The 15889-nt window shown below is 56.3% G+C and overlaps 1 protein-coding gene and 1 long non-coding RNA gene across 6 annotated transcripts in view; one reads left to right on the forward strand and one right to left on the reverse strand.

The window, feature by feature from the left end:
- Positions 1–11166, forward strand: part of CPT1B (carnitine palmitoyltransferase 1B) — a 61397-nt gene extending 50231 nt beyond the window's left edge. For 2 of the 5 annotated variants that reach the window (XM_008172799.4, XM_065590994.1), the window contains exons 18-20: positions 1745–1858; positions 3349–3441; positions 4790–5142. In XM_008172799.4, the coding sequence (XP_008171021.2) occupies positions 1745–1858; positions 3349–3441; positions 4790–4879 (297 nt within the window). In that variant the 3' untranslated portion in view covers positions 4880–5142. Of the gene's footprint in view, positions 1–1744; positions 1859–3348; positions 3442–4789; positions 5212–8161 lie in introns of those variants that run through there. The other 3 variants (XM_065590917.1, XM_065590940.1, XM_065590812.1) reach the window with 2 other exon arrangements.
- On the reverse strand, positions 9492–12330 carry LOC122173070 (uncharacterized). The gene is made up of 2 exons (XR_006173601.2): positions 11166–12330; positions 9492–10213 (listed from the first exon to the last, which is right to left on the reverse strand). It is a non-coding gene; the product is annotated as an uncharacterized LOC122173070 (long non-coding RNA).
- Positions 12331–15889: the final 3559 nt, after the last annotated feature.

Raw genomic sequence — 15889 nt, forward strand, 5'->3', positions numbered from 1 at the left:
CAGAGTTGGACCCTGCAAAAGGAATTAAAACTGATAGTAAAAGGTTCTAGAGCCATGTAAATAAAAAGAAAACAAGGGAAGAAGAAATGGGACCGTTAAGCACTGAGGATGGGGTGGAGATTAAAGATAATCTAGGTGTGGCCCAACACCTAACAAATACTTTGCCTCAGTTTTTAATGAGGGTAATGAAGAGCTTAGGGGTAGTGGCAGGGTGGCCAATGGGAAGGAGGATATGGAAGTAGAAAGGACCACATCCGAGGTGGAAGTCAAACACAAACTATTTAATGGGACTAAATTGCGGGGGGCAGATCATTTCCATCCAAGAATATTAAAGGAACGGGCACATGAAATTGCAGGCCCAGTAGCAAGGATTTTTAATGATCAACTTGGGGGTTGTACCCTATGACTAGAAAATTGCTAATATAGTTCCTATTTTTAAGTAAGGGGAAAAACAGGTGATTTGGAAAACTACAGGCCTGGAAGTCAACTGTATGCAAGGTCTTGGGAAAAATTCTGAAAGAGAAAGTAGTTAAGGACATAGAGGCAAATGGTAACTGGGATAAAATACAACATGGTTCTGCAAAAGGGAGATTGTGCCAGACCAACCGGATCTCCTTTGCTGAGAAGATACCTGATTTTTTAGACAAAGGAAATGCAGTAGATCTAATCGACCTGGATTTCAATATGGCATTTGAATTGAAAGGTAGCTAAGGAACTGGTTAAAGGGGTGTCTACAGTGGGTCACACTGCAAGGTGAACTGTCAGGCTGAAGGGAGGTTACTAGTGTTGTTCCTCAGGGATCGGTCTTGGGTCCAATCTTATTTAACACACACATGCACACAGGCACCATGCACACACCCCTCCACACACATGCACACACCCCTCCACACACATGCACACCCTGCACACACACAGGCTGTCACGGAGTTACCGGGGCGATGCTCTGGAACTGCTCCCTATGAAGCCAGTCAGGACTCTCGGGGAGCCTCCTCTCTGAGTTTTTTCCTTTCCCGGGCCAGGAGGTCACCTGATTCCTTTGTTCTCCAACACCTTTAGCTATCACCTTGCAGGGGGGAGGGGCCCAGGCCATTAGTTGCCAGGAGACAGGGTGTTGGCCATTTATGCACACTGGCCCTTTGCTCTGCAACAATCTCACCCCCTAGAGACTTAAGAAATGCATAGGGGAAACTGAGGCACCCCTACAATATTCAGAGGAAACATTAAGAACTGGCCCACTTCGACACACATGCACACCCTACCCCACATGACACGTGTACACACACTCTCTCACCCACACTCATCTGGTAACGCCCCCACAGACCAAGTGAGCTCCTCCTGGAGGCTGGGAAGAGAGGGCCGGAGCCTTGTTGGTCTCTCCGTGTTTGCCTCTGGACTGGGATAGACAGAAGCTGGACCGGCCTGCGAGCTCCCCTCTGGCATCTGCCTACCCCTATTCAGCCTCCCCCTGTGCGAAACTGCTCGTGTCCTCATGGCACTGGGGGCGCTTACAGAAAGCCAGAAAAGGGCCAAGAGCCAAGACTCAGACGGGGATCCAGGGGTGTGAGTCTGAGCCCTGGGTTGTGGCTATGGCTGGCTCTGCTCTGGGCAGTGCTGGGCTCTGGAAGGGAGGGCCCTGGGCTCCGTGCCCAGCTCAGGGTGGTCTCTGCAGAGTTTGGAGCCTCACGCTGGAGGGGAGGTGGGGCTGGCAGGTGCATGGTGCTCACCGGAGCGTGGTTCTATGCAGGTGCTGGCTGAGCCCTGGCGTCTCTCCACCAGTCAGACTCCCCAGCAACAGATCAAAATGTTTGATATGGAGAAGAGCCAGGATCTCGTCTCCTCTGGTGGCGGCTTCGGCCCAGTGAGTTTTACTCCCGCCTGGGGCTTCCGTGCTGTGTCTGGGCAGGGTGGGAGCATGTGGGACTGCGGCTGTGTGGGTGGGGAGGGTACTTTGGGCAAATGTAGGCTGGGAAGGGCACTTCAGAGGGTGCAGCGGCTGGGCAGGGCGGGTGCCCTGGGTACATGCACAGGGGACAGGGCACCTCTGGTCTCTGCAGAGGCTGGGCAGGGCGGGTGCCCTGGGTACATGCACAGGGGACGGGGCACCACTGGTCTCTGCAGAGGCTGGGCAGGCGGGTGCCCTGGGTACATGCACAGGGGACAGGGCACCTCTGGTCTCTGCAGAGGCTGGGCAGGCGGGTGCCCTGGGTACATGCACAGGGGACAGGGCACCTCTGGTCTCTGCAGAGGCTGGGCAGGCGGGTGCCCTGGGTACATGCACAGGGGACAGGGCACCTCTGGTCTCTGCAGCGGCTGCACGGGCAGGAGTCCCAGCTGGGGCAGTTGGTGGAGCGAGGCTGCTCCGTGCAAGTGAGGGCAGCGAGTGTGACCCTATCGTTTCTCAGGGAGTCTGGCATTGCTGCAGCTCACGCGGCATCAGCACCCGAGTACCCTACCCAGCCCAGCCCAGCCTCTAGCTACCAGCCCTCACTGCCTGTGCTGGGACCGGGCAGGGTCTGAGTGACACATATATAAATGTGAGTCAACAGTGTGACACTGTTGCAAAAAAAGCGAACATCATTCTGGGCTGTATTAGCAGGAGTGTTGTAAGCAAGACACGAGAAGTCATTCTTCCACTCTACTCCGCACTGGTTAGGCCTCAGCTGGAGTATTGTGTCCAGTTCTGGGCGCCACATTTCAGGAAGGATGTGAACAAATTGGAGAAAATCCAGAGAAGAGCAACAAAAATTATTAAAGGTTTAGAAAACATGACCTATGAGGAGAGATTGAAAAAATTGGGTATGTTTAGTCTGGAGAAGAGAAGACTGAGAGGGGGCATGAGAACAGTTTTCAAGTATATAGAAGGTTTCTACAAGGAGGAGGGAGAAGAATTGTTCTTAACCTCTGAGGACAGGACAAGAAGCAATGGGAGGTTTAGGTTGGACATTAGGAAAAACTTCCTCACTGTCAGGGTGGTTAAGCCCTGGGATAAATTGCCCAGGGAGGTTGTGGAATCTCCCTCATTGGAGATGTTTAAGAGCAGGTTGGACAAACCCCTGTCAGGGATGGTCTAGATAATACTCAGTCCTGCCAGGAGTGCAGGGGACAGGGCTAGATGGTCTCTCGAGGTCCTTTCCAGTGCTACGATTCTGGGATGACTCCAGGTTGCTGAGCACAGAGCCGGGCACAGGGAAAGGCTGGCACCCACCCTGAGGCTGTTACTGAATGTGGCTCGCCTGGCGGCCCAACCGAGGCTGCACCACCCACAGTCAGCGGCTCCAGCCCCTTCCTCCCGGCTGCATTCCCTCTCAGTGCTGCTGCCCATCCGCCTCTCTCTGACTGTCCCTGCAGGTGGCTGACGACGGATACGGCGTCTCTTACATCATTGCTGGCGAGAACCTGATCACCTTCCACATCTCCAGCAAGTTCTCCAGCCCCGAAACGGTCAGAGTCCCCCTCAGGCCTGCCTGGGCACAGACTGCCTGGGCGATAGGTGCCGGGCTAGGAACCCCTCCCGGGCCTCGTGGCCCATCAGCTTTTGTGGCTCTCCCTAGGAGAGGAGCCCTGGGGTACACGTAGCCAGCTGGAGGGCAGCCCTGAGGGGACACCGGGTCTGAGAGCCCTCCCCTGGGGCCCGCTGTCCTTTAGCTATGGGAATTGGCAGTGTGGGTCAGCCCCAGGGGCCCATTTCGCCCCCTCTCTGATGAGCCAGGACCAGGACCTTTGGAGGGAGGGGCAAGGATTCTGGAATAATGTGCCCTGGGAGAAGTTTCAGAGTCTCCCAGCCTGTTCAGTTGTTGGCTGGCTCATACCTGTTGCCAGGTCTTCCCTTCTGCGTTCATCTAAGCAGGGATGTTCCTGTTACCCAGGCCAATGCCTGGCCCTTGTTTGAACCTCACTACGTCGTACTCTCTCTGGCATCTTGTGGCAGTGAGTTCCACGGGTTAACTATAACATGGTGTAAGAAAAGCATTTCCTTTGATCTGTGTAAATGTGCTGCCTGTTGGTGCCCTTGTGTGTCTCCTGGCTCCTCTGTTTTGGGACAGCACATGAGAGTGCCCTGCCCTCCATTTCTGTCCCTTCAGCATTTCCTACCTCTGGCACATTGCCTCTTTTTCAGCTCCTGTCTAAACAGCCAGGCTGTCCAGCCGCTATGGGATCTTGCCACCTGTCCCTACCCCTCGATCCCTGCGGTTCCCTATCAGATCAGGGAGCATGGCCTGGCTCGCTGTAGCTCCTTTCCTGGCCCTGCAGTCTGTGGGCATTGTCCCTGTGACTCGCCTGGGGGCCAGATCTCCCTGCTGTCCCCGCAGACATCTGTTGTGGCTGCTGTGCATGGGGTGGGTGCAGCCGTGGGGGCTGGGTTAGGGTCAAGCCTGCTGTCCGGGGCATGGGAGCGCCAGTCAGGCTCTCCCCACAGTGCACACTGGCCGAGGGTCAGGAGGGGTGTGCAGATCACTCACTGAGGGGGGCTTGGAAGCAGCGGTTGCAGGACCGGCCTCGCCCTGTAGCTGAGGTGTGTGCGGGGGTGGGGGAGCTGTGTCGGGGCCTGGCCCCTCTCAACTCCCTCCTGTTCCACTGACCCTCGTCCCTGTCCTGCTGTAGCACCCCCACTTCCAGAGCAGGATGGACCCCTCCACATCCCGCAGCCCCCCGCCCCCCAATGCCATGGGCCTGAGAACACTGCCCACCTGGGGCTTCTCAAGCTGCCCCCCGCCGCTCCTGCCCCTGCTAGGCCACGACTCTAGCTGGGACCCACGTTAACCAGTTCCCGTCTCCTCTCCCACCCCAGGACTCCAGACGGTTCGGGAGGAACATCCGCCAGGCCATGCTGGACATCGCAGACCTCTTCAACGTTCCTGCCAACAAGGTGGCCAACTGACCCCGCGCCATGGGAGGAGCAACAGCCCCTGTGCCGGAGACGCATGAGGCTGGCCCCAGGGCGGAGGGCTTGGCCCCAGAACACCGGGCGAGCTGCTGGGGCTGCCCCTCCGGTGCCAGCGCTCGCCCTGCGGTGGGTCCCTGCCAGTCAGAGCCCGCCCAGCCAGCCACGGGGACCTGGGGATGCACAAAGCCGTGGGAGCGGGTGCGGGAGATTTCCTCCCTCAATGTTACCGATAAAGAAGGCTCTTTGTGTAATGCCAACCTGGTTGCCGGGTGATGGACTCCGCCCGGAACTGGGGGGGACAGACAGAGGGAAGCTCCTGGGGAAAGGTGGGCAAGCATCCCCCACGCCACGGGCCAGGGAATGAGAGTCGGGGAACATGGCCAGCCCGGGCCTAGCTACCACGTCCTGATGGCCAAGGGGAGTCCGGGCCTGTCCGAGAGGGGAGGGAACGGGGCGGTAGATTCTGGCTGGGCTCGTGGCTGGGCCTTTGCGAAGGAAGCCAGTGGAAGTCTGGTCTAAATGGGACCTGGCTGGGCTTGGGGTGGGGGATGGGGTGGGGGATGGGGTGACGGGGCTCTGGCTGGGTGTAGGGGGGTCAATGGGGTGGGGGATGGGGTGACGGGGCTCTGGCTGGGTGTAGGGGGGTCAATGGGGTGGGGGATGGGGTGACGGGGCTCTGGCTGGGTGTAGGGGGGTCAATGGGGTGGGGGATGGGGTGACGGGGCTCTGGCTGGGTAGGGGGGGATCAGTGGGGTGGGGGATGGGGTGACGTGGCTCTGGCTGGGTGTAGGGGGGTCAATGGGGTGGGGGATGGGGTGACGGGGCTCTGGCCGGGCTTGGGGTGGGGGATGGGGTGGGGGATGGGGTGATGGTGCTCTGGCTGGGTGTAGGGGGGTCAATGGGGTGTGGGATGGGGTGACGGGGCTCTGGCTGGGTAGGGGGGGATCAGTGGGGTGGGGGATGGGGTGACGTGGCTCTGGCTGGGTGTAGGGGGGTCAATGGGGTGGGGGATGGGGTGACGGGGCTCTGGCTGGGTAGGGGGGGATCAGTGGGGTGGGGGATGGGGTGACGTGGCTCCGGCTGGGGTGACGGGGCTTTCTGTGTAAAGCACTGACCCTGGTGATGGGAATGAGCCCATTACAGAACGTGGGTGCCACACAGTCATGGGGGCTGGCACGCAGCTGAGACCCAGCATGTTCAACCGCAGGGTCCCACTCCCCGTTAGCACCGCTTCACCGAGGGAAAGGCACCGACCCTCGATGATTGCGCTGGGTACAGCACCACAGGCGCTGAATCCATGGGTGCTCCTGCCCCGGAGCACCCATGGGAAAAAAAGAGTGGGTGCTCAGCACCCACCGGCGCCCCCTCCGATCAGCTCCCCCCCAGTGCCTCCCTCTCGGCACAGATCAGCTGTTCAGCTGCCTGCAGGAGGCATTGGGTGGGGGACGGGGAGCAGGGGCAGGAAGAGGCAGGGCAGGGTGGGGCCTTGGGGGGAAGGGGCAGGGTGGGGGTGGGGCCTTGGAGCAAGGGTCGAGGCCCCCCCAGGGAAACCAGAAAGTCGGCGCCTCTGTCCAGCGCTCCAAGAATGTGCAGTGGAGATTAAACGCGTCGGGGGCAAAGAGAGCGTGGTGGCCGACGCCCTGGCCAGGCAAGAGGGCCGAGGCCTGCAGAGCGGTCAGTCGCTGACCCTACTGCCTCAGGGTCAGGGGGCGGAGGGGCACAGACATGCCTAGGCAGGTACATTACCTGTGTCCGAACATCCTGCAGGGGGTCACGTGGGGACGGTCTCCACCGAAAGCTGAGAACTAGCCGCTTGTTGTGGGTATGGCAGGTTTGATGGGGAAACCCCTTTAGAGCCACGTACCGTGGACTATGGGGTTCCCAAACCATTGGAGGCGCGCAGCCCATGCTGAGAACAGGTGCCAGGCCTCGGCCCGGCCCAGCCCGGGGTTTCCAGGTGGAGCCAGATGCAGGCCGGAGCTCTAACAAAGCTAGAAGAACCCCGGGGCAGGATGCTGAACAGGGGCCCTCCGGACCGAGCCGTTCACAAACAGCCCTGATTGTGACAGGGCACAAGCTGTTATCCAGTACGGGGGGCACTCTGCCAGGGGTCCCCGCGCTCTGGCCTGGACAAGCGCTGGACACGCTGACCACGGGGGATGGGACTTGTCAATCAGTACAGGCTCCAGGCTACATTGGATGGTTTGCTTTCACCTGTGACCTCATGTTCCCCACCCGTTTCCTGGCTGGTGTTTGGATTGTCACCTCGCGGTTTGTTTGAGTGCTGGGTGCCACGGAGAGGGCTGAACTGAGGTGCAGCCGGTGACCTGGGAGCTCTGCTCCCTCGGCAGCAGCAGCTCTGCGTGTGGCGTGTGTCCAGAAGTCAAGTCAGTGGACTCTGGCGTGTCAGGCAGTGGGGCACACAGCCAGGTTGGAGGACCTGTGCCCCGGGGCCAGAGCAGCTAACTGTCTCCACTGACTTAGCCACAGGCTAACTCTGCTCTGCCCCAGGCTCTCGTAGGGAGCCTGAGGAGGGGGGTGGGAATTGCCGGCTTGCGGAAGGAAGGAGCGGGCCTTGCAGAGCCCAGGGGGGTGTTTGGGCTGCCACTGGCAGTAGTTTGGGGCGAGTTTCCCCCAGTGGGCACAGACACGTCTCTCTCGTGTTGTAAGCAGGTGGTAGTGATTCACCCTGTACCCCTCGGGTAACCCCAAAAGTGGCACAGTTCCCACCCCCCGGGGGGCAGGGGAGGAAAACCAGACACGTTTCATTTGGGAATTTTGGCAAAAATTGGAACAACATTTTGAACAGGCAAAACTGTGGTTTTGAACTAGGTGATTTACAGGGCGAGGGAGTCAGCCCCCGTCCCAGCTCTGGGCCCGGGAATCCCTGCAGGAAGCGGGCTGGGGCCAGTGGGACAGGCAGGTCCTTCCCATCGCTGATAGGGGCAAGTGTAAGTGAACAGAACCTGCCCTCCCTGCTCTGCTGTGGGGCTCCTACCCCAGCTCTTCCTGCCCTCCCCATGGAGGTGCTACGGGGAATAGAACCAGACTTACCGAGCCCAGGGCAGCACCAGGACCATGAGCCTCTGCATGGCCAGGCACCTACATGGGTCCTGGGCCCCTTCAGCCACGAGGAGGAAACTCTCCGGGATGGAACAAGCCAGTACAGGCGAGAATGGGGGCCGGTCCCTACGCTTGGGTCATATGATCCCCGTGGGGACAGGTCCTGGAGAAGACACTTCTGGGGTAGAGCTGACTGGCGTCTTTCCCCCTCAGGTGATCACCACCCCGGAAATAGGGCCCAGGGAGGTACAGGACTGGCCCACGTCACACAGGAAATCCATGGCAGCCACGGATACAGAACCCACATCCCCTGAAAGCCAGGCCAGGCGCCTGCCTGAACGGCTCCTCCGAGGGAGCGGGGCTGGCACCAGGCAGGGGGAGAAATGTAGACGAGCACATTGAGACGCACGGAACAGCCTGCTGCAGAGAGTTTATTATCAGCCCAGGACACCACGATCGCCGAGGAGACAAGGGGTGGGGTGCGGCAAGCGAGACTGACCCAGAGACCCCGGGGGAGAAGGGTCTTTGCAGCTGGGGCCATGGGCGCTGCTGTCCTGGGGGATCAGGGGATGGCCCCTCCATGCACTCACGTGGCTGGGATGTGGCTGTAACACCGCGGCTGCCCCCTGCCCACGGTGCAGAGCCCCCTGCCGCTCAGCCCGGTCACTCCCCCGGCTGGCGTTGGTACTTGCAGATGAAGGAGTTTTCAAAGTCACAGGGCTTAGCCTTCCACTTCAGGAAACCTGCAAGGAAAACAAATGACCCAGGAGTGGGGCAGGCTGGGCCATTGCTGTACATACAGTGGCCTCTCTCCCTGCCTGTCCCGTGCCCCTCGGAGAAGATCCCAGCTCCTGCGTGGCCCCGAGGAAGAGGAGGGTGGGATGGAGCCCTGAGCGCCCCAGTCTGAGACAGGCCCAGAGAGACGCTGTGGCCCAGATTGGCCGTATCGGCTGAGGGCTGGACACTGGAGCCGAGTTAACGGGAAAGCCAGTGTTGGAGACGAGATCCCAACCCCAGATCGGTTGTCAAAGGGTCGCAAATCCCTGAGAGGAACCAACAACCCAGGGAGGCTGAACCAGCCTCATTCATGGTTGACAGGTTTTGTGCAGCACCAGGGGATGTTTATGCATTATTTCATGATCTAATTGGCCTAGATGCAGCATGTAGATGTGGGTAGTTTGGCTATGGGCTGGTGTAATTGTGCCCCCAGTAATATGTACATTTCCAGCAAAACCCCTCATACACAGTGCACCCAATTGTCCACCCCTTGCCATAGGCCATTGATCCTGCTTCTCCAGTCATAGGAGAGGGGCACATCCAGACATCTTCTCTGGATTTACACCATTTTACACACCCCTCCATTGATTCCCAGTGAGCTCCTCCCCTTCTCGTTATTCCCATAGGGCTTGTGGGGCCCACCTTAGTTGCCGTTCCATTTCCAGGTACCGTGGTAGCTATTCCACAGGTGCTGGCCTCCTAGCTGAGCATTTTGCATTCCCGTACATCCCCCACCCACGTCATGCTAGCAACAAGACAAACACCACAGACAAACACAAAACCTAGATCCATGGTATTCGGGGTTATTTTTCCGCTGGCGCCAGCATGCTTGTAGAGTGTCTGAAAAACAAAAGAAACAATTTCCACCCCCCTGGTGGGGACAGATTATTGCTTAATAACACCAATTCCTTTTACAAATTTCCTTGCTAATTGCAAGAAAAACAGAAGAATTACCTCCAGGCGGTCCTTATTTTGTTCTATAGTCAGGCTAGTGAATTACCCCACTCACTGGTCATTTATGAAGTGGTGTGCCTCAGTTTCCCCGCTTGTACAACAGACCAGGTTTTCATAGTTTCTTTGCTGTACCAAGCTTTAAGTTTATTCTCAGGTAATAGCTGAGAGACAGCTTCAGATTTCTGCTCTATGCACACTCCCCCCACCTTAGGGTTAACCTGTCCCCCTTATTTTCAGGCTTGACTTGTTTTTTCACCTCCCTTTCCTGGAGGGCCATAAATTGAGTCTTCTAGTAGCTTGTTTGCTGACGGGATGTATTCATTATTTGCAGATTCTTTGTGCTGCTACTTATGGGCAGTTTCCTCCTTTCCCCATCAACTAGGTAATTTGCATTTACACAGAGGCTTTCTTGGCTCGCCTCTGGATCCAACACTTTCAGCAGCTCAGAGACTGTCTTAAAAGGGACACATTCCACTTCCACCAGAGTTCTCATTACTTGTCACTTTCATCTCCTGCTCCAAAGCGCACAGGGTTCTGAAAAAGAAAGCACAATCTACTATGGCTCCTTTTGGAGCCCTAATAGGATTTTAATTAAGTACCATGTTTTGTTTGCATTTTTTTTATCTCTTTTCCAATATACACTGCACATGTCCTGGGAAATAGTTTAACCTCCATAAGATTATATTAGCCATATTAAGTTTACACAAGGTGTAACTGCCTCCCCTGTGCCCACAGAGTTTTCATGCACCCCCAAAGCGACAGTCCGATCCCCCAGAGCCACCCCAAGGCTCAGTGTTCCCATCATTGCTCCCCTTTTCCTTTTCTTTTTCCTGTGCACACACAAAACTATCTTTTGCCTAACATCCCTTGCACTGTGATTACCTTTTTTTTTTTACACAACTGTACCCTGATTACACTTCCATCTTGTACAACCAGAGACAGCCAGGGGCAGTCAAGTTAAGTTCCAATAGAAACCCCTGACATCCCTTTAGGGATTTGGATTACATTACCCAATAGTTAAATCATTTTGATTAGATTATTCCTCCGCCTGCTGCCTGCAGCAGTCCCCTATAGACCATTTCTGTGGGAAAAGGGCCCATTTCCCCTCAGAATAGCTGTAAAGGCTTCTGGGGACAGAAGCATCGTGGTGGTAGTGGCCACTCTTCCTGACCCCCGGTATAATTCAATTACCAAGCTTCCATCCAATGTGACTGCACAGAAATGCAACTGAGTTTGATTATTAAACCAAAAACTTGTTTCTTGTAACACCACAACTGTTACCTGTACCATTTTCACAACTCCCAAAGGTTTACTTTCCTCCAAACCCTGTATTATCACTTTTTGCAAAAGGTATTTGTAACTTTTCACTTCTTTAAATCTCTTACTCCTACAGTTCGTTTTTGAAGGTCGTGTGGTTTGTCTTTAGCAACTCAGCCACCGAGTACAATTATTACCACACAGCCGCCTTAACCTGTGCTGTCTTTACCTTGAGACTGTTCAAAGGGCAGTAAAACATTTGTCTCCATGGCTGCCCCTGGATCTGTTACTCCAAAAATTCCAGTGGAATACAGCAGACCTCCGTCGTACTTTGTCCCAAACAAAACAAAACACAAAACATTTCACATAAGTATCCAAAGTCCCCTCCATTAAAACTTCAGAAAAACGAAAGTGTGGAAAGGCAGGGGGAGGAGGGGGAAGAGGTGGAAAGAAACCAATGAAGCCTGTCAGGTCAGTTTAAAGTACAGGCTCCCAGCAGCAAATTAAGTAAACGGAGAGAAAGAAGAAGGAGAAGAAGAAAAGGATATAGTTCGCTCTGAACCAAGAGTAGGCTCCCCGGGTTGAAACAGTTGGGAACCCTTCCCCCCGGTTCTCATCCTACTTCTCAGCCTGGCTCTGGGAGAAGAATGGGGGTTGTTACCTGCTCCTGCAAACCCTGCCATTTTCCACTCCCCTTCCCCAGGACCAAGTCCCAGCTCCTGTCTCTAAAGGTGGTCTGTTAACTCTGCTTCTGATTTTAAACCCTGTTGTGCCAAATTATATTTAACCTCCCCTAACTACTCTACACCCCTTCAGCAGCCCTTGCTGAAACTTGAAAGATTACTGGCAGCTTCCCATAATGCTGCCCTTACTTCAAACCTCTCACAAGTGGGCTGAAGTGCCTCCTTTCCCTGGAAGGCATCCAGTCCCCATGGGCAGGGACCTTCTTCCACTACCCAGATACCAAAGGAGGGGGGGCTCCTCAGCCACCCCCATCCCTCTGGGTCCTCCAACCTTCCTCCATTTCCTTTTTAATCTCATCCCAGGCCGACCCCTGCACCTGGTATTGGCCCTGGTTCTTCCTTATCCATTTATCCTAAAAATCCTTTACCCTGGCTTGCCAGAACCCGCAACTACCGTCGCGAGAGTTCGCTATATCCCCTCCAAGCAGCTGCGCGGACTGTTGGGGAGGGGGACTTACAGGCTGCCACTCACCTATCCAATACGATGCATCCGAGTCACCGGCACCAAGATGTTAGGGGGCTTAGTCCTTCACCCTCTCACTTCCCTGGTCCTTCTCGCATGAACAGAGAGCAACAATACCCAAAGGCGCAAACAATTCGATGTTTATTGGGGTGAACTTCCAGCAAGCATGATTCTAGGGTTACCATATTTCAGCAAGCAAAAAAGAGGACGGGAGGAGCCCCACCCCCGTCCTGCCCTAGCCCCCCCCCATCCTGCCCTAGCCCCGCCCCTGCTCCTCCCACTTCCCCCCCTCAGAACCCCCAACCCTCCCCCCGCTCCTTGTCCCCTGACTGCCCCTCCTGGGACCCCTGCGCCTAACTGCCCTCCAGAACCCCACCCCCTACCTAAGCCTCCCTGTTCCTTGTGCCCTAACTGCCCCCTCCTAAGACCCCCCCCAAACTGCCCCCCAGGACCCTACCCCCTACCTGTACCCTGACTGCCCAAAACCTTCTCCACCCCCCCCCAAAAGCCCCTCCCCGAACTCCCGACCCCCCGTCTCTTGACTGCCCCCTCCAAAATCTCCCTGCCCCTTCTCCTGCCCCCTGGCCCCCTTACCCCGCCGCTCAGAACAGGGTGTTGGGCTCTGTGCGGAGCCGGACACGTGGCTGCGCTCCCTAGCGCAACACACAACCCGGTCCCTGCCCCCGCACAGTGCTGCCGGAGCGGGGCGCTGGGCTGCAGGGGAGGAGGAGCTGCCGAGGCTGAAGTAAATGGCCCGGCCGGCCGGCCGGCTCAGAATGGGGGGGGGGGGAGCTCTACAGCTGCTCCGGAGTCCAGCCCGGCAAGCTGTGGGGGAAGGGCTCTGGCTGCCAGAGCCCCATGCGAGCGGCTGACTTTCCTGCAGCCCTCCCAGCCGCGCCTCGCTCTGCATGGGGGGGAAATCCCGGACATTTGTAGTGATTTACAAATTCCCCCCCGGACGCTATTTTTAACACAAAAAGAAGGACATGTCCGGGTAAATCCGGACGAATGGTAACCCTAATGATTCCAGTTTCCTTCTCAGTGTCCCCCTTCCCAGCTTTGACACCACAGAGCCATCCCTGTTCCCATTCCCTGTTCCCATTCCCCCCTTAGCAAAACATGATTCCAATTCCCCCACCCCATTCCCTGTTCCCATCCCCCGCTTACTTCCTGAGTGACTGCAGACTATATAGTAAAACTTGAGTTCTGCTTAGCTATACCTTAACCAATCATTTTACTGACATTTAACTAACCAATCCTAACATACTGTAACATGGTTATTTAACCAATTATATCCCACCACCTTAATTGGTTTACACCCAACAAAATTAATTATATAGCAGACAGAAACAATCACAGAACCAGACAGAGACCATGCAAATAAACATACAAAACAATACAGAAGTGAGGATTTCACAACTACATCTAGACAGACAGAAGGGTTTCCCAGCTGTGTCTATTGATAAGTGAGTTCTTACCAGACAGAAAACTATCAACCTAAGTTTCCTTTTACATCTTCTAGGCTCTTCCCTTTCTCTGGAGGTGGTAGGAATATCAGGACAGGATTGTGTTCCTAACAGCCCAATAGCACCTTATTTCCATGTGACTAGTTTGGGATGTGAGGATGTGAACATACACGTCCCAGTTTATCGCTGCCTCTGCTGCTTAGCCGAAGGCCTTAGCCTAAGAACCAGGCCTCAGACTGTCACAGTAAGAGAAGGCCCTTACACAGGGCTTGTCTATACTTACCACGCTGGTTCAGCAGCTGGCAATCGAACTTCTGGGTTCGATTTATTGCGTCTTGTCTGGACGCAATAAATCGAACCCAGAAGTGCTCCCCGTCGACTCCGGTAATTCTGCTCGGCGCGAGGAGTACGCAGAGTCGACGGGGGAGCCTGCCTGCCGGGTCTGGACTGTGGTAAGTTTGAACTAAGGTACGTCGACTTCAGCTACGTTATTCACGTAGCTGAAGTTGTGTACCTTAGTTCGAATTGGGTAGGGTTACCATATGTCCGGTTTTCCCGGACATGTCCGGCTTTTCGGCAATCGAACCCCCGTCCGGGGGGAATTGCCAAAAAGCCGAACATGTCCGGGAAAATGGGCTTCAGGCAGCCCCCTTGCCTCCGGACCCCAGCCACCGGCCGGGCACTTCCCCTCCCGGGCTCCGGCGGCGCAGGGTCCAGAGGCATGGAGGCTGCTCGAAGCCGGTAGCGCTCGGGCAGCTTGGCTCTTAAACAGAGCCGAAGAGTCAGGGAAGGAGCAGAGCCTCCGGCCGCGGTGGCTCTGCTCCTCCCCTGACTCTTTGACTCTGTTTAAGAGCCAAGCGCTACGGGCTTTGGGCAGCTCCCGTGCCTCCGGACCCTGTGCTGCCGGAGCCCGGGAGGGGAAGTGCCTAGCCTGGGGCGCAGGGTCCGGAGGCATAGGGGCTGCCCGAAGCCCGAGCGCTACCGGCTTCACAGTTTGCCAGGCAGCCTCCAGACCCTGCGCCCCTGGCTCGGCACTTCCCCTCCCGGGCTCCAGCTGCGCTGGGGAATCGCCAGCCGGGGGCGCAGGGTCTGGGGGCTGCCCGGCAAACCGTGAAGCCGGTAGCGCTCCGGCAGCCCTTTTCGCGTGGCTGGGAGTGGGAGGGAGGAGGGGGCGGAGTTAGGGCATGGTTGGGGCGGGGAAGGGGCGGAGTTGGGGCAGGGCTGGGGGTGGGAAATGGGCGGGGCCAGGGCCCCGTGGAGGGCCCTATTTTTTTATTTGTTAAATATGGTAACCCTAGAATTGGGGGGGTTAGTGTAGACCAGGCCACAGACAGACAGTGATTTTGATTCTTTCTTTTATACCTCTAGAACTAGCTAAGTGATCAGAATACAGGTAAATTCCTAAAGTCTAGGCCTTTACAGACAGGCCTGAATATCTATATCCTAACAATGGAATCGCCATCATTGGAGATTTTTAAGAGCAGATTGGACCAACACCTGTCAGGGATGGTCTAGATAATACTTAGTCCTGCCACAAGTGCAGGGGACTGGACTAGATGACCTCTCGAGGGCCCTTCCAGTTCTATGATTCTTTGATCCTATTTCCCATTTTGTACTTGTGCAATTGATTATTCCCTCCTAAGTGGAGTATTTTGCATTTGTTCTTATTGAATTTCATCCTATTTACTTCAGACATTTCTTCAGTTTGTCCAGATCATTTTGAATTTTAATTCTGTCCTACAAAGCACTTGCAACCCCTCCTGACTTGGTATCATCTGCAGACTCCGTAAGTGTACTACCTATGCCATTATCCACATCACAGAAGATATTGAACAGAACTGAACCTCTACTCCTGGGCCGGGGGTTGGTGCTGAAAGGAGAAACGGCTCCTGAGGGGGAGAGTGGGGAGCTGAGTTGGCTGGGGGGTCTCTGGAGGTGCCCTGCAGAGGGAGGAGGCTCATGCCCAGGGAGGGGTGGAAGGCGCCTGGTGCTCTTGGGTTGGGTTTGTGGGGCGAGTTGTGCTGAGGGGCGCGGCCGGGGAGTGGCCCTGGGAGGAGAGCGACCCCGCGGTGTGGGGCAGCGAGGGGCCTTGGACCAGGCCAGCTGGGAGAAACCGGCGTGGGGCCTGGCCAGCTGCCGCCGGACTCGGATACCCTGCAAGGGGGCCTGGCCGGAGAGCTGGGCCTGGAAGCCGCAGATCTCCACAGTTGGGGGTGCTAGAGTAGATGAAGCCCTGCGCTCGAGGGGGTGCCCTGATGGGGAGCTCCCCCATGAGCACTCC

Source organism: Chrysemys picta, chromosome 1 (assembly GCF_011386835.1).
Source record: "Chrysemys picta bellii isolate R12L10 chromosome 1, ASM1138683v2, whole genome shotgun sequence".
NCBI lineage: Eukaryota > Metazoa > Chordata > Testudines > Emydidae > Chrysemys > Chrysemys picta.